This window comes from Chelon labrosus, assembly GCF_963514085.1.
Source record: "Chelon labrosus genome assembly, chromosome: 24".
NCBI lineage: Eukaryota > Metazoa > Chordata > Actinopteri > Mugiliformes > Mugilidae > Chelon > Chelon labrosus.
Window position 1 is genome coordinate 6,304,983 of NC_140357.1, and position 23,765 is coordinate 6,328,747.

General features: G+C 41.3%; 1 protein-coding gene across 2 annotated transcripts in view; it reads left to right on the forward strand.

The window, feature by feature from the left end:
• The first annotated feature begins 2,395 nt into the window (after positions 1-2,395).
• LOC311509179 (E3 ubiquitin-protein ligase Midline-1-like) overlaps positions 2,396-23,765 on the forward strand; it is a 39,796-nt gene continuing 18,426 nt past the window's right edge. The window contains exons 1-2 of one of the 2 annotated variants that reach the window (XM_084574258.1): positions 2,396-2,605; positions 15,048-15,841. In XM_084574258.1, the coding sequence (XP_084430384.1) occupies positions 15,116-15,841 (726 nt within the window). In that variant the 5' untranslated portion in view covers positions 2,396-2,605; positions 15,048-15,115. Of the gene's footprint in view, positions 2,606-14,586; positions 15,842-23,765 lie in introns of those variants that run through there. The other variant, XM_084574259.1, reaches the window with a different exon arrangement.

A 23,765-nucleotide genomic window follows, 5' to 3' on the forward strand; every position in this document is an offset into this window, starting at 1 on the left:
CACAGCACACACAGACACACACACACACACTGTACACAAACATATTTTCAGCACTGGACATACTAAAATTCAAGACACAGTTTTCAGACTGAGTTCCCTACAACCACCCAATCTCCAGACCTTAGATACAAAATATTAAAAACACATTTTAGCTGGCCTTACAGGAATTCCAATATCTAATTGAAATCTCTGTCAGTGCTTGGCGTTTCAGTGGTGCATTCACTTTTGGACATGCTTTCTGGATCTCATCAGACCCAAACAAACAGGTTTATTTGATTTAAAAAATACCTTCTCAGGCTTTGCAGTTCTACAGCCCGGGATACAAGTTGCAAAGTAAGCACTACGCTTCACACTACAGGCCACAGGATTCACTTCAGTAGGGCAAAATGTTAGGGATTATTTGAGATCCAGCGACCAGTGAGCAGCCGGCTTTCAGGCTTTATCGCGTGGATTGTAAAGTTCAGAATAAAGGTTTTGGGTTTAGTTTTATTTATTCATCCTAATTTCGCAGAATTGCAGGGACTAAAAGAACCAGCCACGGTGCGTCTGGCGGGTATGCTACAATTTCCAACCTGACAGCTGATGAACGCTGAAGACTTTTGATCAAAGATCGCAGTTATGGCAGGGCAGTGTGTGGGACTGACTTGCATCTTGGAGATTAATTTAAGCTGCTTTCCTCATGGGCCGCATAAAAAAAAAAAGAAGAGGGGTGGGGGGGTTGTTTTTATGAGTTGCAGCCAAAACAGCTGAGGTTTCAAGGTGGAGAGAGAACCGGGGATACATCGGGGAGACATTAAAAAATTACGGAGGGTGAATTTCTGCTGAGGATGTGTTATGGATGCTAAAGTGGAGACAGATGAAAGTTAAAACACAGTGACTTCACATGTAGTGGCTTTTATTGATCTAAAATGCAGAAAGAGCTGTATTTAAAAGGTTTACATATCCACATATTTCTTGATTGGTTCCAAATATAAACTCCTCTCAATGTTTACCTGTTGACTTGATGAATTCAAGATAATTAACGCTAACTCCTTCAGCACGACTAGACGGTGAAGTCACACACACTCCAACTTTGCTGTTCTTCCTCACTGATTAATTGCAGTTGGTTGCACTTTAGTGTTTTGGTTAATTAGCGTAAATGTCAGCTTCAGTTAGTATGGGAAAGCTGTAGGGAAGGGCCAGTCTTGCATTAATGATGCAGACCATTCACTTCATCAACACGGCCGTATAATTACAAAGTTAGCTGTGTAAGGATTAAAACACTGTTTATTGACACTGTACCACCATATCCATTACGTTTAGGCGTAATTACACTGAATAATAGACCCTGGTCTTTTTAAAGCATCCATACTGGTTTGATTTTCAGCCTCATCCGGACTATTAAGCACCAATTTGGGTTAAAGTTTCTGTGTTGTAATTTGAACTTGAACGTTGAAGAGAGCACTTTTCATTCCAGCAAGCCGCGTTGTTGTGAAAATATTCACGCATTAGAATGTAATTTGTACGCGCGCCAGCCTCCAATTCTACATGCTCAACCGTGGTCGCTAAAATGGGTCCGCGTAGGAGGAAAAAAAAAATCCCCAAACCAGCAGGTGGCAGTAGTCGTCATTTAAAAAGGCAAACCGGAAGAGCAAGGACAATGGTAGAGGGTTGGACATGGATGAGTCCATTTGGCCAGATTCCTTTGAAAATATTTGCGTATTGGAAGTTCAGATGAGATGAAGAAGTGCCGTTTTGATTTTCTTGCTTGCTTGCTTTGCTCAGCATGTTTAATCAGCAGGGGTCCAACTAGTGCCCTAAGCCCTCTATACTGAGTCAGTGCCAGTCATAATACATTCTGTACAAGCAGTAGCTTGACGAAGGGATAGTATCAATGAAACACAGTGAAAACACATTGGAAATGGGGAAAAAAATTGATTCTAGCAAACACAGAGCATCATTGGTCGATTGTGGTGCAAAGTTAAACAAATCTGATCTTTTACCCATAAATCCACCGGGGTTGGTCATGATTCCTGTTTGACTTAGTCACGCACAAGCTCTAAAGGAAGTCAGTGAGCACACTGGACTTGCACATCTTCACATCTGCATATGCATGACAGGCAAGTGCATTTACTGAGTCTGACATATCACGCTGAAAACATACTTGAACACAGCCGGCCCAGACTCCACCCCCTGTAGTTTAGTGATTGGCCTACTTAGAGGCAGGGCAGCTCACTGGCAGATTTAAATACAGGGAAACAGAACGGGAGGAATGGACAGGGAGGAGGAGGGGTAATAGAGAGGGGGCGGTGCACTAGTTTGTCCCGTCTCTCTCTCTTTCTCTCTCTCTCTCTGCCGGGTCAGGATGGGAAGGCTTACACAGGCAGGGGAGGAAACATGTCATGAGAGGTGATGACACAGCCACGGAGACATACCCACAGCCTCACAGACTCCCAACTTCGCTGCTCACCGCCGCTGCTGCTGCTGCCGCCTTCGTCTTTACCGTTTCTACATCCCACAGAGGAGAGGGAGAGCCAAAGATAGCTGCCGTTCTCTCTCCCCACCTCTCTCTCTTCTCTCTTTTTTCACTTTATTTGTGGATGATGGGATTTTAATCATGTGGAAGGTAAGCGGGGAAGAGGATGAAGAGGATTGTGTTCTTGTGCATACTCTATTGAGAAGAGTGGGGAGGGGGGCTCAGTGGGACTTTGTGTTTTTCCTGAGTTTACTTAAGTCTCGGTGAGTCCCTGGGGGAATCCCCGCATGCTTTCACCCTCCATCTCGACTCAGACTGTATTCTCAGTGGAACTGAGGAGTGGAAGCTTTGAGTGCCAGCATTGCAGGAATGATAATGATAGAGCAGTGGCTTTAGGACTCAGCCAGCGAGCGTTCGGGAGCCATCTGTATCATGGATGAGGGGAAACTTATACAGAAACAGCTGCTGACTACATATTTATAACAAGAAGTCTGCTTTTATCACAAATGAGTTGCTTCAAATGTCTAAACAACTTCGGCTTTGCAGAAACTTTAATTTGAGGTTTTAATTTTGACTAAAATGTGTGATCAACTTCAATATTAAAAGATACTTAAGAGCTTTGCATGTATTGATTATAATACAACAACGTGTGTGTGTGTGGGTGGGGTTACATCGCATCCGTGTGTTTTTTGTGACCCAGTTTCAAAGAGCCACCGTGTGCCCAACACACATAAAGACAGGAGACAGTGCCTTTAGGTATGTTTAAAATGTGCCCGAGCGCCGGCTGAGTGGCTTTAAAGGTCCCGAGTGTTTGATGTTTATTCTGCACTTGTTAATTTATATCTTTGTGAATGAATATTCTCACGCCGGTCACGACACATTTACGCTCTATATGTTAATCTTGAATTGCTCCGGCTCACTCCCTGTGTGCTTTTATTTGCACCCCAGAGGTCAGGTTGTTCAGCTACATCTGCTAGGTGCTGATGCATGCTGCGGGGCATGTGTGTTAATGTGCATGCATGTGGGAGACAGCTGGCTGAATCACTGAATCAGTACCGCTTCTGATCCTTCTCACCTGCTATGGGTCGCACGGATCAAGGAGATCCAGGTTGAGCGTTTGATCTGTGACACAATGGGAAACTCAAGGAAGGGAGGCGGCGATTGTTTATAGTGTTAATTTAAGTGGAACCTCTGACCAAGCAAACACATTAAAAAGTTCAACTTTTGTAGCAGCTACCTTAAATTTTAGTCTTAAAAGTGCACAACTTTTCTTAAAAAAAAAAATCACACTGGATATATGTTTGACAAGCACAGGCCAGGACAAACAAAGAGGCCTTGTCTGAAGTCTGGTTTGTAGTTGTCACGGTGTCGACCAATATAGCAACAATCGCATTGTTGCCGTTTCTTTTCCTGTTTCCCCTGACATGTCTCGGTGAGACATTGTCAGCGTGGCATTGAGAAAAAGTATCTCAGCTTTCAGCTTTTTTTTTTTTTTTTCATCCCCTCCTACCTGACGATTGACTGTGGGAACTATGTAGACAAATGCAACAAAGGGAGGGTTTTTGGTTTCCTGCGTGGGAGACGTCTGTCAGTTTGTGTAAACTTTTCAATTGAGATGTTGCTATAATCAGAGAGCAAAGGAAGTTTGTTGCCTGTTGGTGATGGCATTAGTGACAAAACTTGCCTACACAATATCCTGTTATCTCTAGCTTGCATGGTAAAACTGGGATGTATAGCTTATGAGTAACTCAAAGCGTCAGCAGTTGCCCACTTCAGACGCTTGCGGGGCAAACTGCTAATTGCTATCTAAACATCCTCTAAAATAACTTGCTGGATTCACTTTTTTCCCCCTTTCATTCACCCTCTATTGCCAGTCCAGATCAGTTCATTTCATCCACCCCAGTGCATTCTTTAATCACCAGCCGAATAAGATGAGAGCGCAGCGTTGCCATGGAAACTTCAGAAACGGTGACAATGAGCACAATTGGTTCAGTGAGACTTGGCAGCTTGTGCAGTCCTGTGGAGGGGAGAAGTGGTTCCTCAAACTTTTCATTTTACTGTCGTCACAGGGCTGTACAGTGTGCGGTAGTGTGGCGTTTCTCAAAAGTTTTAACGCGCAAGTTACACATTTATTGTCATCATAGCTCCCTGAACTTTTTTTCACAAGTAATTTTAGACACAAAGACTGTGAAACATCTGATTTAGTTTGACTGAATGCATACTGGAAGGCATGCTTAATGTGTAATCTTCAGTTGTTTATAACAAATGCTTTTTGACTGCAGAATTAAGGCACAGTTGAGTAACCTTGCGCTGAAAATAATTATCTGCTAAAGTGCCAAGAGGAAATCTCACTAACTGTGCAAGTTAATTTTGCCGTGACAAAACGCATTAAGGGGCCCTTTTTCATTTCCTCAATGAAGATGAGACTAAATCAAAAGAATTCTCACATGTTTGAATTATGTCTGAATACATAAAACCTTCAACAACCTGCATGCATGTGCGGATTAGCCTTTGAATGCTAACACCACACCCTCAGCTGAATACAAGGTAGAAGTCTGTGCAACAGGTTGAGATCAGCAATGTCCCTGCTAATAATGTTAGCTGAAATAACTGGTTGAAACTGAAAATATGCAGACGCCATTGCAACATTTATCAAACAGTAAGCTAACATAGCGTTGAAAAGTGCTGGGGACATTAAAGTTTAGTCAGCTATCATTTTTCAGATGGAGTATGCAGGTTCCACGATTAACACATCTAATGTGAAACTGGAGGTGTTTACTGAAGAAATATGAAGCCATTCTAGTTTCTCTTATAGATCCAGACAACAAAAAGTATCGAGCCAGTGAATGCAGCTTCTGAATGCTGTTCTACAGGAGAGAGAACAGGTCGATTATGTTCCGTTCTACTTTAGAAATGATTAGAGAGGGTAGAGAGTCTGTTGCACGACTTTAGCAACACGGGCAAGGTCATATGTACACAACTGGACAACAGTCCGATGAGTTTTAGGTTTAAGTTCACTAAAGTAAAAAAAAATGAAAAAATGAAACCAGAAAAATGGCAGTAGTCCTAAATTTTTTTAAGTTCATGTAAAAATTGCATGTAAATTCTCTCAGCTGATTTGGGACGAGTCACTAAGCCAAGAAAATATTGAAGAAGAAAATACTGAAGAAGCTGTCAAAAGATTTGTAAAGCAGGTCATACATTTAATTTCTGCAAACAGCTGTAGTTTTGGTAGTTGACCAGAATTTGACTGAAACGAACTGGAATTTTTCTTATAAGGCCAAAAATTAAAATACAAAAATCAACATTGCTTTCAAAACTTTACAGCTTTTCCACTGAAAAGCAGAACCCTAACCGATTCTTCAAGCATCCTTCCTGGTAAAACATCCTTTCACAGGTGTCAGACATGGCTGGGTTTTACTTATTTTTGGTCTGAAGACACGTTGTGGTCATTCGATACGCATCGAGGGCTTCGCTTAATCTGCCTGCAGATGTTAAGAAAAGTCACATCCCATTCCTTTGGAATACGCATCAGTCGAGAGGCCTCCCAAACGTTCAGTACCATCACGTTTTCTGACATTCTTCGTCCTTCAGTGTAAACAGATGACTTGAAGTCCCACTTTGTTCATACTTAAAACATGCAAGGGTTCAGAATCGTGGCTAATTGTAAGCATATTTCAAATCTGGCCATATGTCTGATGTTATGACACATGGTGCTCTGTGGAGCGAGGTCATTTTAGGCACGCACAGGTTAAACTGAGTATAGCTAGGTAACAGATATCCAGTCTGACTCCTTCATGACACCTCATTTAAGTTGAAATACTTATTTAAGGAAAAATTTGATTGAGATAATTGTTTTGCACCAGTAAATTTCCCTTGCTATGTGAAAATAAGACTATATGTGACGCACATACTGGACAACGACATAAAAAAATCTATATTTTTCTCTGCATTAAAGTAAGACTGCATTAAAAATTTCACATCAAATGAGAAAATCTTCCTGCATGCTGCACTGCACAAGCCACCCAGATGCTGCATGCTTTGTCTTCATCCAGCTCGCGCTCTGTTCATGCATGCACACCCTGGCTCAGCTAATCCTTGCCAGCCCTCTGGGGTCGCTTTCATGTCGAAAACATTTCATTATCCAATCAAAAAGTTGCTATAATAATCCAGCACTTTGGGGAATAACCACAATTTAATCACTTTCATCTCCACTTTGGGATCTTAAACACATATTTTAAGGCAGCATTATAGAATAACTGCAATCATGAAAGACGTGTGTGTTTTAAGAGAAACATTCCACTTGCCATTCATGATATGTTGTTTTTTTAAATTTTTTTAAAGCAGCCAGACTAACATTTAATAAAGACATGGAGGTGGGTGGTAGTCCAAAGACTCAAAGGGATTTTTTTTCTATACACAAAAGGCAGAAAGGTGAAGCACCTTTGAAGATTACCTGCTTTTTAATATCTGACACAATACCCATTTAGCTGAACTGTTGCAGCAATGAATTCCATTGGATTGCTTTATTCAAGCTTCAAGGAGAACTTTTAGAGGGCGTCACAAAAAGGGCGATGTTCCGGGTACAGTCACGTAAACAGAAATGAAAAGGATGAACGCTATTATTTTTGACAGTTTCCTTTTTAGTTCAACAAGTTCAGATTGTAAAGAAATCTCTGAAGAAATATTTCCATGCTCTCATTGTGGTATGTTTGCAAGATGTTCGCCCCCATGAAATATGTCCTTGGCGACACCAGATTTGTTTTTGTCACCCATAATCTCCCCTCCCCTGCCACCAAACATCACGCCTAATTGAACGTTCAACACTGTACCCTATCTGGGTCACACTAGGAAGATGCCAGACGGACACGGCCACACACACACAAACTGCAATCACACATGTCACCCTTTATCATAATCACTAATAACCTCCGCATCCCCAGACTATGACCGGCCAATCCTGTTAGGTGTGACTGACCGCTTCAAAACACGAAAGGCCACGATTGGTCACAGCCGGTATGGCAGGAAGCGGATTACGGATCAGCATGTCAGGGTTTCTGGAAACAGACAAAGACTTTGGGTGTGTGTGGTAACTGTTAGTGTTGTTAACTTGTTAGCGATTGAGAGGAAGCAGCCTCTTAGCATTGAGGGAGAGGAAGGGGAAGTGGAGGAGATTTTAAGATCTCCTTTAAGGTTGACATCTGAAGCTCTTGATCACTTTTCTAAAAAGTTTGGAATTGTGCATGTTCATCAGTCAAGTACACGTTTTCTTCCTCATTCCTAATTGGACGTATGACACCTGCACCTGCTAGCAAAGTCATTTCTTCCAGCGCTTGCACTGTAAGATTTATCACGTACTTCCTCAAAGCAAGAAAAATAGCTCCAAGAAAACACTGTAGAAATTTATTTTCGAGCGTCAGCACTCTTTCTGCATTGGTGCATCTTCTTGTAAAAATCACCTCAGAGATAAATTTGCTTCGAGCCGTGCACAGAAAGCATGACCCTGCAAATACAGCTTGTTCTCAACGGCCGCATGAGGTCAAGGGTTAATCCGTCGTCAGCTATCTGCTGCTGCTATGAAAACAGATTATGTTTTTTTTTTTGTTTGTTTTTTCTTGAATTGCAAATCCTATGAGCATTGAATAATCATTGAAATTCTTTAACAGACTGGGGTAAACAAGGTGTCAAATGGTTTATATGTTAGCAAAAGAGAAAGAAAGCAAGAAGAGGTTGTGCTCCGTGACTAAATAATTCATTTTTTACAAAAGTGTGAATAATTTAGCTCTGCTTCTTTCTCCGATTGTCACAATTGCAGGTGATCTTAGCTGAAGCTTGAAGGCGAAATTTTATTTGACGGATATGTTCACGTTTGCGATTGAATCCACTGAATATGTTTCAGATCAGATTTCCTTCTTGTATTTGTGTTTTGGTCCCTTAAATGTGACATCATGAAAGTGGACAGGCAGCTATCATCATGTTTATGCTCAGCTTCAGATGCTTTGCCCTCTTTCGCTTGGTTCCATCACTGCGTGTTTGCTATTTCCTGCCTCCTGCGAGTTAAGGGCGAATTGGAACAGCGCACTCATAAAGTGACACACACACACACACACAGTCAGTGTATGCTGATTATGTGAGTCAGGTCAATGGGGATGACCTACTTCTCAGTTCTCCTCCGTAAACTGTCATAGTCGCTCATGTCAAATCGGCAAATAAACCCCTTCATCCAACTGTGTTTTGGGGAAGGTCACTTGCTTTTGGATGCTTAATATATGTATTGGATTTAAGCCATTTACTGAAAGCGAACTGGTAGCATTGTCTCTCCCTGCTGCAATCGAGGAGTGACTCTTTTCCGGCTCAGTTTGTCGAGCTGTGGTGCAGTTGAAATATTCATTTTGCTGAAAAGCTAAAACGGAAATTAAATTCCCCTGAAGCAAAGTTTAACTTTTAGTTAAAAAATAGAAACGCTAGAAGAAGAAACAGCAGTTAGACCTAAAATTAACAACTATTAACAGTACATCAGCATTATGAGCAGTGCCGTGTAACGGTCCTATTCTTTTCCCGTTGCATAAAAACACACTCACTCACTCTCTCTCGCTCGCCCCTGCTTTTGTCCACGACTCGCTCTTGTCGAATCAGTTTTTAGAAAATGGACCGAAAGAGCTCCTATAAAAATTTTAACAGCTTAAACTATGAGTGGAACGGGAAGCTGCAACCTTCATGGACCCAGAGATAATGAAAGATTCAGAGTGCAGACTAATGGGCGAGCTGGCCCAAATATAAACAGGAAGAGAGATCAGGAGGTTTAATTTCTGAAGAGCTTCATTAGTTGTTCTCATTTGTTTTCCAGGGAGCTGGTGGACAACCTTCAAAATATCATAACTGAATAATAATAAATGTGCAGCTAAAAAGGTTATGTGCTGGCATTTATGGATCACAGACCATATAGGAGGTTTGGTTTCACAATAAAAACCCCAGACATTTGAGAGAGGCTTCAGGGCAATGACATTTTCACCCCTCAAAATAGAAATGTAGTATTTTGGACTTCTGCTACTCAGTCCTGTAACAGGAGAGGAGCAGATACATGAACTAACGGGAACAGAGAGAGAGAGGAAGGAGATACCAAAATGTCAATCTGATTGTTCTGAAATGCTACGCTGCCATCGATCTTCTAACATGAATATTATTTTGCTGTCTGTACGTGAATAGGTCAGAGAGATTAGAGCCGAGCCATGTTTGGATTTACTTTGTCAAGTTACTTTCCAAAAAAAAAAAAAATTCATTCCATCTGGGATGTTAATTCTTTCTAAACTGGGTGACATGCTTAAAGTTGTAGATTTTCATTTTAATAAATGTCCGTTGAGGCATTTTCTGCCGGTGGCAAAATGGTGAATGAGACAATGACGCACTGATTAAACTATCCTTTCATTTACGGTATTCAGAACTCGGTGTCTGTGGAGACACCCCGCCTGCAGTTACCACATACTGCCATAGGTGTCACCTATTTGAGAACAGCAACTTCCATTTTGGTGGTTAATGCGACGCAGTTATAATTGTTTTCCCTTCATCGATTAGCTGTTAACATTAGCTTCGCATTCTGCAGGAAATACCACACAGTGAGGTCTACGATAATGATGATATATCATTTCGATGACTGTTGCAGCTTTCTAGAAAACAGCTGTCGCTTATTAAGTTTCAAGTTAGGGAACAAAGTCATTAATTGCTCCTGGCTTCTGTCGTTGTGATTTGTTTTTGTCAATAATTTGCAACATATTGTCAGCAAGATGAGTGGTGATAAAAAACACCGGGTTCTATTTTCTTGAAAAGTGTCAACCAGTTAAACAAATAGAGGAAGGAAGGAAGGAAAGAACAAAAACAAACAAGAGACTCTTCCTACAGACCTCACATTGTGTACTCTATGTCATACCAATTACGAATGGATGTGATTGTATGAGACTGCAGGATACTAACAAATAATCTGCTGCAGCTCGTGTTGTGTTACAAACATTCGTTTCTGTTTGGTAAGAAACATCAATTTTGCCCTGATGCAGAAGCTGCAGGGAAAACGAGAGGGACTAGGCCAGTGTAGGATCCTTCCACTACTCATTCAGCTTTGTATTGCCCCCCACTGAAGACTATTGGTACTGACGTTTCAGTGGTGCAAGCACAGCAGCCGAGCCTTTCACACACGGCTCTGACAGTCATGGAGCATAAAGTGATGATGGGAGAAATAAACCAGTTGGATTTTATCAACTTTCTCCTCCACTCTGAATGCCCTGTTTTCCCCCTGTCACATTCTTACCTCCCTTTTTTTTTTTTTTTTTCTGCCCTCAGCTTCATCCAATCCTCCTCTCCCCACTCTTTCTTCTGTTTCACCTCAATGCATGGTTCAACAGTGTCACCTATGGTGTGCTGAGAGGCATTTCACCCTGACTCCCCTGCCAAATTAGATTTGCGACTACAGTGTGTGTGTCTAGATGTAAGCACGGTTTTAGGTTTGTGTGTATTTATCTTTGTCAGAACGAGATGGATCTATTCTCTTTATTCGTTCATGCCTCCAGGTTTCCTCCCTGTCAAGCACTAAGCTGTCAGAGCTCAATCAATGTCAAACTTTTCTGGCTGTGTCAGGAAGTAGGTCTTTTTTTCCTCTCCCTACTTTCTCGACTTGTATCAAATGCTGTCTGCTGTTTATGTTACTCGTCTGACAGCTGTGTGCTGGAATGGACCGTATTAAAAAATGTCCCAAACTGACTTCATTAGTGCACCAACTTTAACTTTAGGCTATATTGAACGCAACACCCCCATACGTTAATGCCTGAATCTGACCACTTAATTTTTTATGATGAGACAAAGGTAAATGATTAATTTAAGAGAGCATGTTCAAGTGGAAACACTGGGAGAAGTAGTAATCTACTTTTAGAATACTAGAAGTGTTTAAACGCATGATTTGGATGATTACAGCCTTGTTAAATCAGCTGCAATTTAGCAGACTGCTAAATTATCTGCCATTATCTAACAATGGCTTTCTCTCAGTGAACCAAGTGGCAATTAATAAATCAGTGCGGGCAAATTTTATTGAAGAACTAGGCCTCAGACATATTTCAGTATTATCTCTAATAGCAGTGTCGGGTTTTCCATCAAAATTAAAGCTGCATTAATTACTTTTCGGCCACTAGGGGGCAATAAAACAAGCTGTACTACACAACAGTTATAACTTCCAATTGTAGACAACATTAGCATTCATTTTTAGTGTTGAATTTTTCTCTCCAAGTCTTCACGAGCTAGTTGCTGGCTGAGTCTGTCTGCTGCTTTGTGTTGGGCAGGTAGCGTGTAGTGGGTTTAACTGCACTGTGTTGCTTCATACAAATGCCGGATATGGTAGACGTTAAAAATAATTACCCAATAACATTGTACATTCTTTGTTAAGGGATGAAATATTGAATAGCGCAGCTTTAAGGGCATGTATTTTCAGTTTGTTATTTGTTATCCTGTTGGTTCTTGTTTATCCACCTTTTTCAAACATGTGTTGCTTATTAACCAGCGCTTGATTCAAGATGTGCTAGACACATATACGGGGGAAGGCCTGAACATGTTGAACCAAGGAGATCAGGAAAGCTATAATTTGTGTTTATATGCAAGCATGCGCTCACGTGGCTCTCAGTTGTCTTTGCCTTCTTGTTATTGTGGGGATTGATTGAGGAAATAGACAAGATCTCCTACACAAACACAACTGATTATTTAGCTTTAGACTCGCTACAAGTTCACAATAATTGATGGATGCAGGAATTTCATTCTGAAGAGAAAATAAACCAACGGGCTAAAAAAATAAAATAAAAATAGTACAGTGTTTTTCTGACAACAGCCCAAGATCTGTTTGACTGTCAAAAAGCTTCAGTCTTCAATGACATAAATGCCCAAGGGAGGCTTTGACTGTGTAGGGATGCTTGTGTCACTGAGTATCTGTTGTTTATAGTCAAGTCAGACACATTTCGCTCCAGCTGAATCGCATGAATGCTGAATTGCTTTCATCTCAGTTCCTGTCATTTTCTTTTTAGATATCCTCTCATATCTTTTTCATTTTATCCTTTCTTATTTAGAAGTTAAGAGATCAAGGTTTCTTGACTTGGTTCACTTTGTGGAAATAGATCTAAAAATCTTCTTTACGCACAATCCTACTCCTCACGTCCATTCTGCAGCTCATCGGCTCCACAAATGAATGTTATCTGACCTCGAATATCGTGAGCGCCTAAAAAAGTGCTGGGACTGCAGAGAGAGCTCAAGTGGGGGTAGTTTATCTGCAGTTTGTTTCCCGGAGGATGAATAGGAAACGATGCATAAAGATGGCTAGAGAATGAATTCCGAGCGCAGTCGTCCGCTCAGTTGAACACGAGCCTTAATCTCAGTAAACAGTGACATCTGCTGAAAACGCCACACTGTGGGTACAAGAGTGGGTTTATTTCCTGCCTCAGAAAGGCATGTATTTCATTCAGCAAATGGAGTCTTTTTGTCATCTCAATTATCATTTAATGCAAAAAGATTTTATTGTAATTATGTGCTGCATTATCTTCAGTAGTTTGCACTAATCTTATGTATACCATTTTCTTTCTTTGTTTATGCAGTGGTACATTTTCTTTAGCGATTCTGTTTTGGTTTCTTCTAATCTTAAAAGTTTTCTTTTGTGATTTTTCTGTAGCTGTGAAATTCCGATTATCCTCCCAAGAGTGACTGACGGTTGCTTTATACGCAGCCTCCGGGCTAAACTCAGAAATTAGGAAGAAGTAAAAGAGAACAGAAAGTGCATGCAGCGTTCAGTTTTCAACTTTGAGGCTCAAACGTAACTTTTGGGCAGACTGATAACACTGATTGGAAACCACATCCATATCATTTTTTACCATTTTTAATTGAAGAGACTGCACATTTCTCCCCTTCAACATATTCTAAGGTAACCAGGAAACTGTTGCTTCTAGATCAGTGTAGTTTCAGTTCAAGCAGAGTAATGTATAAAGTATGTGTATCTCTCTGAGCCATAATCACTTCACATGAGTATTATTACTGATAACATTTATTTTCTAAGACAGGAATATCCACTGCATATGGTGCAAGCTGCAAAAGTGCAGCTGCAAACCAAGGCTCAGCTCCTCTGCAGGAGGAGTAAATGGGCATGTGCACTAATTACCAACTGACTACAGCTGTGGCTGCAGCTGCCACTGCTGCAAAGAATATCAAATCAACACCACACCGGCTTTGGAAGTCCGCATTCCAGTTGTATTAAAACGATTCAAACAAAAGTATACTCCAAGCTAGAAATGAGTTCCGCAGTATCCATTCAATGAATAAAGTTAACTGTCTAATCAACCTTTTCTGCAGGGAAAAAATTAGGCAAATTAGATAACACAGTAAAGAAAAAGTGGGATATCATATATACGCTGCCTGGTATTGTTTCAATAAGCTTCTGCAATGTCACAAGATTTATTTCCATCCAGTGTTGCATTCATTTTTCACCAAGATGTGCAAAGCCTTCTCCAGCACAGGGTTAGGGTTTGATGGAATAACCTGGTCATCCAGTATATTTAGGTAGTCAGCTGACCACAAAAGTGTCAGTAGGTGCATGTACTTAACCCATTCTCCTGCTATAGTCAGACAGAATTGAGTCTAATAACACTGGGATTTCATTAGAGAGCTTGTTTCAACTGAAAAACATAAACAAAATTTAAATTTCAAGTAGAAATGGATAGTCTGTAACCCACCAGGGCTTGTTGGAAGCAAATTTAACTCCTGACATGTATGACTACGTCGCTGTTCAATGTCAATAATAAAGTCGGGGGAAATGTTCTTCTTCTGTTTATAATTCTGGCATAAGTTGGAATCTACAATTAGAATGATTTCATTTGTCCTTTCATCATGATTTTGGGATGAAGGAATATTGTCCATGTGAACATAATCATAAAAGGGAAAAGTAGGTCAAGACCATGTCTGCAATGTCTAGCAATGTATTTTTTTTTTTGGTTCAGAGTTTAAGGCTGAATGGTATTTTCAACTTTCTGACTATTCAAAAATTTTAAACAGATGTGCAAATATATCGTGCTTGGCACTCATCATTCATCGCGTGGGTTTGAGGTGGTCGTTTTCCTGCGCCACTAATCTCGTCTCCATTCTGTTCCCATTGCTGTGTGCTATTTTGACAAAGCTGATAATAAAAGGGTTCGCGTCTTTTGTCTGCTGATAGGCACCACAGTCACACCCTCCCTTTATTCTTTAATATTCTGTTCTGTAACTGCTGTCGGAAGAGAATTAAAATGTCATCCGTGGGAAGATGTTGTTGGTTTTCTAAATTTAATCTAATTATTGCATTTTCCTTGGCTTTGAAAATATGAGATTTGCTCTCATTTTCAGTTTTCACACAGACTTAAAGAACCAGCACTCTGCCATTCTTTAAGTCCACTCAGTGGTCTGCTCCATTGAGATATAAGCCCTCCCAAGAAAGCAGTGAGAAGTAAGCCGTTTCACACCATTTAATCACAAATCCCTGTGCTTTCTTTCCCCCCTCTCTCTCTCTCTACCCTCCTCCATATATCTCTCTGTCTATGGCCTCCAGACAGCTGAGCGGCTCTTCTGGATTTCGCTGACACTGCGCCTGGTCCCGCCTGGCCTCCTCTGAGCAGGATGGACACTCTGGAGTCAGAGCTGACCTGCCCAATCTGCCTGGAGCTCTTTGAAGACCCGCTGCTGCTCCCCTGCGCCCACAGCCTGTGTTTCGGCTGCGCCCACCGCATCCTCGTCTCCCACTGCACCACCAACGAATCTGTTCAGAGCATTGGCGCTTTCCAGTGCCCAACCTGTAGATATGTCATCTCCCTGAGTCCGGAGCGTGGACTAGAAGGACTTAAGAGAAACGTGACCTTGCAAAATATTATTGATAGAGTTCAGAGGGCCTCATCTTCAGCCGGGCTGCCTCTACCGTTGCCACTGCCTGCCCCACACAGTGGGCCCAACTCTCCCAGTGAGGAAGGGAGCAACCGGTTGGCGCTGGTCCCCGTCAGCGCCGCCATGTCCAGCCCGGGTACACCTCCTGAGCCGGTCCAGTGCCAGTTCTGCGAGCAGGACCCACCACAGGATGCCGTCAAGACGTGTGTGACGTGCGAGGTCTCGTACTGCGAGGAGTGCCTCCGAGCGACTCACCCGAACAAGAAACCGTTCACAGGCCACCGGCTTATCGAGCCCATGCCGGACTCCCACCTCAGAGGGCTCCAGTGTCTGGAGCACGAGGAGGAGAAGGTGAACATGTACTGTGTCACTGATGACCAGCTGATCTGCTCACTGTGCAAACTGGTTGGAAGGCACAGGGACCACCAAGTGGCAGCATTGAGCGATCGCTATGAAAAACTCAAAGTAAGTCCAGCAGTTTTTTTATTTTTTCCTCCTATTATTACGCTAATGGATTTTATGGAGATGTTTTTTTTTTCATTTCCAAACCAGTCCATTCTTAAATCTGCTGCCATATTTAGAAAGATTAGGTTCATTTTAATGACATATAAGATTACAGACCCTCTCTTTATCTTACACACATAATGAGTTTTAAACTTTAATTTTACTCTGCTCTGAACTATGAAATTTCCTATTACCCAGGTATCTAACTTGATTATCAAGTGAGATTGTATCATCTCATGCTGACTTATCATCTCTCCTGAATAATTAAGCAATTAGCATAATCGCTGCACCATGCCAGTGCGCCATGAGGGTATTCGGAGGCATGCACACGGAGCGAATACGGGGAGTGTCATTAGTGACGAGGCATGGTGTCTTCAATGAGGTTGCAGGTTAACGAGCGCCAATTGCCTTCTGGGTGTAGGTGTGCCTAATTGAGCATGGCCATTAGAGTGTGCTGGTAATGGGACCAGAGGCAGGATGTGTGCTTGTGTGTGTGTATCTATGTGAGCTCATGCAGAAGTAAATGTTACTTGCAGTGTCCACCAGATGTTATCTTCTAATATCCTGACCTTGGATGATTGAAGCACTGTCCCTGAGAGCTACGATTACTACTTTTAGAAGTCTAAATCAAAACAGCAAGGGCTGAAATAGAATTAAGCCCTGTGAGTCAACATCCAAAAATTACCGGATACAATCGTGGTTAGTGCATGCAGACTTGCGGTTGTCATATGCCAATGGTCTATGTTGCCTTCAAGACCAGGATTGGCTTCAAATTGTGATTCACCAGTTCAACCCTTGAGCCACGATTGCAGACAACCTTTTCCTGTCAAATTCTGAACACATCATTCTGCTGTTCAGTGAAGGTCACACATCCCCGCACCCACTTTCTAACACATGCTTTCTGTTCACGAGTGTTCTTTTCTTTTTTTCCTCATCGGGGCAATAGGGCGACGCACTGCCAAAAGGGGAAAAGAGAAGGGATTTACTTTTTTCTACCACATTCGACTATGATGTTTGGCTAGATATCACTGGAGACATTTAGTCATCATGCCTCTGAGTATAGTCCAGTCAAACCGTGTTCCACTGAGTACTGCTGGCCTGCTGCTTTTGGGAGTTCTCATAGTGTGCTTTTGTCAGTTGTCATATCAAGACATTGCTGCAAAACGCAATGGGGTCAGGAGCTTCTGAATGCATTCAAGGATCAGGAACATGCTAGTTTTCACTGAGAGGGTAATTGGTCATTGTGCTGCACCTACAATGAAAAGAATCAGACCATTTGCCTGTACATCCAAGGGTGCTGAAATGATACGCTATGGCAGCCATCTAGTGGTTATTGTAGGTACTGCAACCTGGGCTGAACAGCAAAAAATGTCTAAAATAATGATAATGTCTATTTAGCCTGCACTTAATTACCCATTAGTCACCTTAGCCATCAGTGCATCAACTGCTGTTTCTATTATATCATTTATTACAAGTTTGAGTAGTCCTTTGTAAAATCAGTGTAAAACCTGTACACATAGGCCACACTATACAGACTTTCTCCCAGAACAATAAGTAAGACAACTTTACCATGGCACCATTTTCCCAGGGAACATTTTCAGCAATGGCCCCACTGCACGCTCACCCACAAAGTGTTTATTTAGCCATAAAGTTTCCGTTTGAGCATCATTTCCATTCTCCTCATTGAAAATTAAGCTGCCCAGCAACAACCCCCATTATCCTTTCTATTATTATGCCAGTCTGGTTGCAGGCCTTTTTGTTTTCAAAACTGCTGAAATAGGCTTGATGTGATTCATCATCACTGCTAATGTATGTGTCTGTGGCGTCTGGTCTTGCGTGTTTCAGCAAATTTAAGCAAAAGAAGAAAAATTAGGTGGAAAGCCACATCATCTAATTATCGTGACTCTCCTTCTCCCCCTCTCCCGGCATTCACCCAGAGAGAGAGCTCAGCATAGCACAGGTCAGTGAGTCCGGCAGCTATTATACAAGCTAATTATCAGGTACTAAATAACACACACACACAAAAACAAAGCAATAATAGATTCTCATTGCTCCGACATGCTCACAGGCTGCCAAATACTGCTGGTGTAAGAGAAGAAAACATACAAGATTCAGTAAAATAAACGTGTGTATTACCATATAGTACACGTGTGCACACATTATGGGATTCACCGTCTGTTTAACTCTATGAGTTAGTGTCAGAATTATGCACACACTCGTGAAAGGTGGTGGCTGTGCAGCTGAACACAGAAAATGTCTTTTAAAAAGAAATGCTGGGAAGGTGGAAATATGAGCTACTGGGTCTCAAAAAGGGATTCAGAATGAAAGATTCATGTCACCCTTTTCTATGGAGCTGCAAAGAACAAATTCCATGTATGGGAAATTAAGTATTTTTCTAACCGTTATTTTCCGTTAAAAGTGTAGGATTTAAGTAGACCTATTGACATCCATTATTTTGTTACTTGCTATACAAGCAGCCATCACTCATGCAACTGCACATGTCTCAGGGGGGTTTTATCATTTCCTTAGCAGCCATGAACGCCATCGTGTGGATTAGAGACCGATTTAAATTGCAAGCCACTTGCACATTTTGCGTGTGCTGGCATTTCAAGCCTTTAATTTACTTTGGAATAAATGTCATGTTAGGAAATGTTTCACATACAATAAAAAAAGAAGAAGAATATGAGAAAGAACATTTCTCATGTCATATATGGGAACGCAGAAACTTTTTATGTGCCATTGTCCAGGACATGCAAGATGGTTATGGTTACGGCTAAGTACAGGGGTTTCATCAAGAATACAGGATATGATATACCATATAACACCAAAAACTGTGCAGTGATAGCTATGCAACAGAACTAGTATCCATGCTGACCACAGGGCAGCAACTAAATCTTCATTGTGCATGTGAGACAAACTCAACAGTGCTGTCTCTACAGGACTATATCTATGCTCACAGGATATAGGGTCGCCATACACAACCAACACAACAGATGCCACTAAATCCCACACGCTGAAAGACAAATGAGTTTTGACATTTACTTAGGACAGTTCAGTGCTGAAGTTTTATTTAGACAGTATTCTGCTAAATAAATAATCTATCTTCTGCCTGACGGTTCCTTGCGAGGACACAGAGCAGATGGGAAAACAAAGCACATATGAGTGCTTCATTAACTTTGAAGAAAGTTCTTTCTCACACATTTACGCATAAACACAAGTACGCCCAGGGATGTATGTCTGCACACGCATACACTACTCTTCCTTTGCGCTAATCTGAAGACAGACACAGGAAGCACTTCCTTTTCTGCAAGGAGTTAGAGGGGATTTGAGCACCTGGAACATGACGTGACTTGATACAAACCATGGTTTACAACCATGTTAGCTCTGAGCAGTCCTCTAAAGACTTCAGGCACAGCTTGAAGGAAGAAGGCTACACATGCAATGTACTAGTTTTTGAAATAAAATGGAAAATCTACCATAATTTCAATTGTTTTTACGATTTCAAACAGTATTTCAGTATTTCAGTACTCTAGCGTCAGCATGATCCAACGAGGAAAAGTCACACTAATGGTAAACCACATTACACCAACCACATTGTTCTTGCTGTTGATTGCTTTCTTTTTTTAGTAAAATGCATCTCACAGGAGTGTCACCACAGACGCCAGATTTTAAACTCTGGTAAACTGCACAATAAAGCTTAATCAGCACTGTCTCAACACATTTGGCAAAGTCTCTAATTTAATTTAAAACAAAGGCAACTGAACTTTGAGTTTCATCACTAATCCAAGTGGTTTCTTCAGTTCTAAATAACTGGTGGGGAGTTTAAGTTTTGTAGAACATCTGGGAGTGGTGCACACTTGAAGCTCACATGACATGGGGGCATCCTAATTTCGTTGTTGTTGTACAGTAACAAATAAAGCATTTTATTCTATTCTATCCTAATTAGAACTTCTTTCTTCAGATCACTGACTTGTTTTGCCTGGTCTTCTTTAACAGAGAGGCTTAAAATATATCTCAGCCCAAGGATAAATTCAGTCGCCGAAGCTGCCGAGTGCTGTTCACGTCAGTTCACTTAACTTTAATTAATTTCACTGAATATTCACTGCTCATTTTCGTTTAATCTGTGCGTGCCAGTTCTTTGTAAAAGCAAGCGGTAAACCGAGGCACTACATAAGTAAACAAATCTTGACAGAAACATTAATGTAGCTTCATACGATCACGTAGCAGTGTACACAAAGACAGTATAATAATCTGCAGCTTTCAAGAGGCAAAGCTTCGCAGAATCAGTGAAATAAATTGAGGTCTTAGCTAATTATCGTGGGAAACAACCCACTGCCATGCAATATTTATGCTGAACAACACATCTGATTTTTAATTCATGAAGACAGAAAACTTTGGGGAACTTCTTCAAAGAGCAGGTACAGCGCAGAGCCTCCATTTGTCAGGTAATTCAAATACTTGAGATGCTTAAGATGTTACCAGCAGTCCTACTTTCTTCAGACAGGATTTTTTTCTTTCTTTCGTTTTAAAGTCTGACACGTAAACTGTTTTGGTCATATTTTCTGGAACATTTCATGCATATCACTTTTTGCCCTGATCTGCTGGGATTTGAGATATCCCCACTCTCCACAGGGGGGGAAAAAAACGAATATCAGATTATTGGAATAGTTTCCTTTTTTGCAGTGGCAGTGGTGGTGTGTGTCTGATAAGAGCCGTGGAGGTTATTGTGGGAACACCCATCCCTTTTGCGGAGATAAAATTACCCCCGTCACAGGAAATTGACGGAGGAGGCAGTTGGAAATAGCTTTTAAAGTCCTTGGCTCTGGGTCTGAGGAGAAAGAACCTTGAGGATAAAAGATGGGAGCTGCTATGCGTGTGTGTATGTGTCTGCCACTTTACTTGCAAATCACAGGTTTGTTGCGTTTTGTAGTTATCCACTTTCTTTAATCAGCTGTCCTTTGTGTTGTCAAGCACAGACCTACTCAATAAAACATGAGCAGACAGAAACCATTGCATTTGATTCAGAGCCTTGCTGATAAGGACAACATTTAGCTTTATGTACTCTAGCCGTCTCATCCATCTCCTATATCATGAAAACACTTAATTCCACACATACTTCCACAGTCCATCTTGTTATGCTGACACTTTTTAAACTTCCAAAGTGACCTTGGCAAACAATCCTTAAAGTGAGTCATTAAAGAGCAATACAAGCTAAAAATGTTCCGACCTCTAGAGGTGATACAGAAGTCTACTTCCCAGTGGTGTCAGCTCAGTGTGATGTTGCGCCTGTCAGCTCTGCTAGATGTGATCAAATGTGCGCTAGGCTTGTTTCTGTTAGACAGGGCGTTGAAACACTGCTCATTGAGGCAAGGCTGAGAATCAGTTTGGGTTAAAAGTTTCACCTCTGACCACATCCAACAGCGATGTCTCAGAGTCCTGAAGTACACCTGTACATGACTGCAGCAAGGTGAGAAGTTTAAACCAGTGGAGGTCAGCAAAAACAAGCACAGCTTCGGCTGTGTTTGTATGCCATTTCCCGTTTAATATCTTAGTTGCTCAGTATTTGCCAGATCATTTGTTTCCAGCCATTCTCTGTGACCACTTGATTTTTGTGCATCAATCACAGTTCTATCCCAAGTCTGTTGCTTTTATTATGACTTATGTCTGTTCCTGGATTATTCTTAATCTTATTTGACCTTTAGCACATATTAAATCTCTTTGTGCACATTTTGTGTCAGGGTTTTGCATGCTTTGAATGCCAAAGAAATTGGTCTTCTACCAAGGACTAAGGATTTCCACTTTACTTTCAGAGCAGGGGTCCCAAATGCATAAAGTTTTCAAGTCATAATAAAACAAGTGTTGTTGTGCTTATTAGCACATCTTCCAGGTACTGATATTCATTTTAAGATGTGTTTATGCTCACCTGACTAACCAGAATCTAGCATTTACTAGAACATTAAAGTTGCAAGTCAGAAAACAGCTGGTTCTCTCTTCAACTGTGGTAAAAAAAAAAAAAAAAAAAAAACATTATTTGAGAATTTACTGTGCATTGTGTAGCCCTTGCAGCCTATTTTCTTTACTTGGTGCTTTCTTGTCTCTCAGTCAAACACACACACACACAGAGACAACATCCTTTCTCACTTTCCCCCTGAACAATGTTTCTTTCTTGCTGTGTTTTCTTTATTTTGTTTCCCCCCTGTACTGTGCTCTGCTTTTGAATCGAGGCTCCATTTCGCCTGAGTCGTTTCTGTTTCTCCGAGACTGATACAAAAACCTAAACATACTGTTTGCAATTTACAGGGAGCTCACTGGCAAGAAACTGGGTGTCGAGCAAACACCAATGTGCTCTATCAAATACAGAACACCCTCTTCTTCTGCTACTTCTGTTCTCAAACTCATAGTTCCTGTCTCACAATCACTGGGTTTCCTTTGCTTGCTTCCTCTTCAATTTCCATCTTACTGTTCAACTGTCCGCCTTTGTTCTCTCTCTGCCTGGCTCAGACTTTCTGTCTTCATCTATGCGACTATGGTTTCTCTGATCTCGCTCTAACACGTAATAGAAACAAGGAAAGGAATGGAGTGATATTCTGGCAGCTCAGTTAGGAATCTTCAGAGCACAAGCCTGCTCAGTGTCACTGTAAATCTTGAAAAGACGGTGCTCCTCTGAAGTTTAGTCAACGAGCCGTCTCCGTGTATGAGTGAGTGTGTGTGTGCGTCCCCCTTGCAGACATTCTGAGGTTATCAGCGCTGCTCCAGGGTGATTTAGTTCACTCAGAATGGCATGCACACTAATGACAAAGGTTTTGTTTTTCTTTTGCTTTACAAAAATAGTAAGGAATGTAAAGAAGATGGAACAAATGATACTGATAGTATGCACTGCCCTGTAGGTGATGAAACTTATGCAAAACCTGTCTTGGTTTCAGAGAACACATTGTTTTTTGGGTGATGGAAGCAACTTTCCGTTGATCAAGAGCAGATGCTGCTGAAGTAACCAGCTCTCCTTTGGAAAAACTGTCTCACATTAAGTCGGCTGACCACAAATCTTATTGTTGAACTGTTGCTTTGCAAGCAATCTCACTCAACCGCACATGATCTATGCTAGAATCTCTGACGGATTTTATCTTTTGCTTAAGGCTGCCCCCATGCGGAACAAAAACCTGCAAAACACAGGACATGATTTGATGCGTGAGGTTTGGACTAGATGGACACATATTCCTTGATGTGTTCTACAGAATTCTTGACAATCCCTGACTCTTAGCTCCCGGCAAATGCAAAAAAAAAAAAGAGCAAAGAGTTGGAACGTGAGTACAGCTGAGGTGAACAGGTGACTCCTAGGCGAACAGCTAGCAACCTGCGGCAGCACCCGCCTGTCATTCAAACTGGCAACGCTATAAAATCACCCTCATACAGTTGTCAGGAATGGGAAAATAAGTTGTAGAGACCAAATAGGTGAACAATGAAATAGGTGAACAATGTTTCTTTCTGCTATAAACTTGGGCATTGTGACATGTTTATGGTGATCTACTCCCTTTTGGAGTCGGCCTCAAGTGGCCATTCACGGAACTGCATTTCCACATTGTCTTCACTTTTCTGCCTTGGAGATTGCAACTAGCTCAGAGAGGATACCAGCCTTAGTCACTAGTAGGATGGCTACCCTTCCAATAAAAATATTTCTAAATAAAACATGTTTAACGTGTACATCAGGATCAAAAGCAGACCTGTACGTGCTCTTTTTGTCACTGATTTGAGTTTGTGAACATTTTGTTTCCATGCATTTTAACCCCAAGTTAATCTGAACCCACTGGCTTACTGTATATCTAGAACTCATTTACGAAAAAAAATGGCTTAGCCTCGCTGGTTCTGTGTAGAGATTAACTTTGCACAG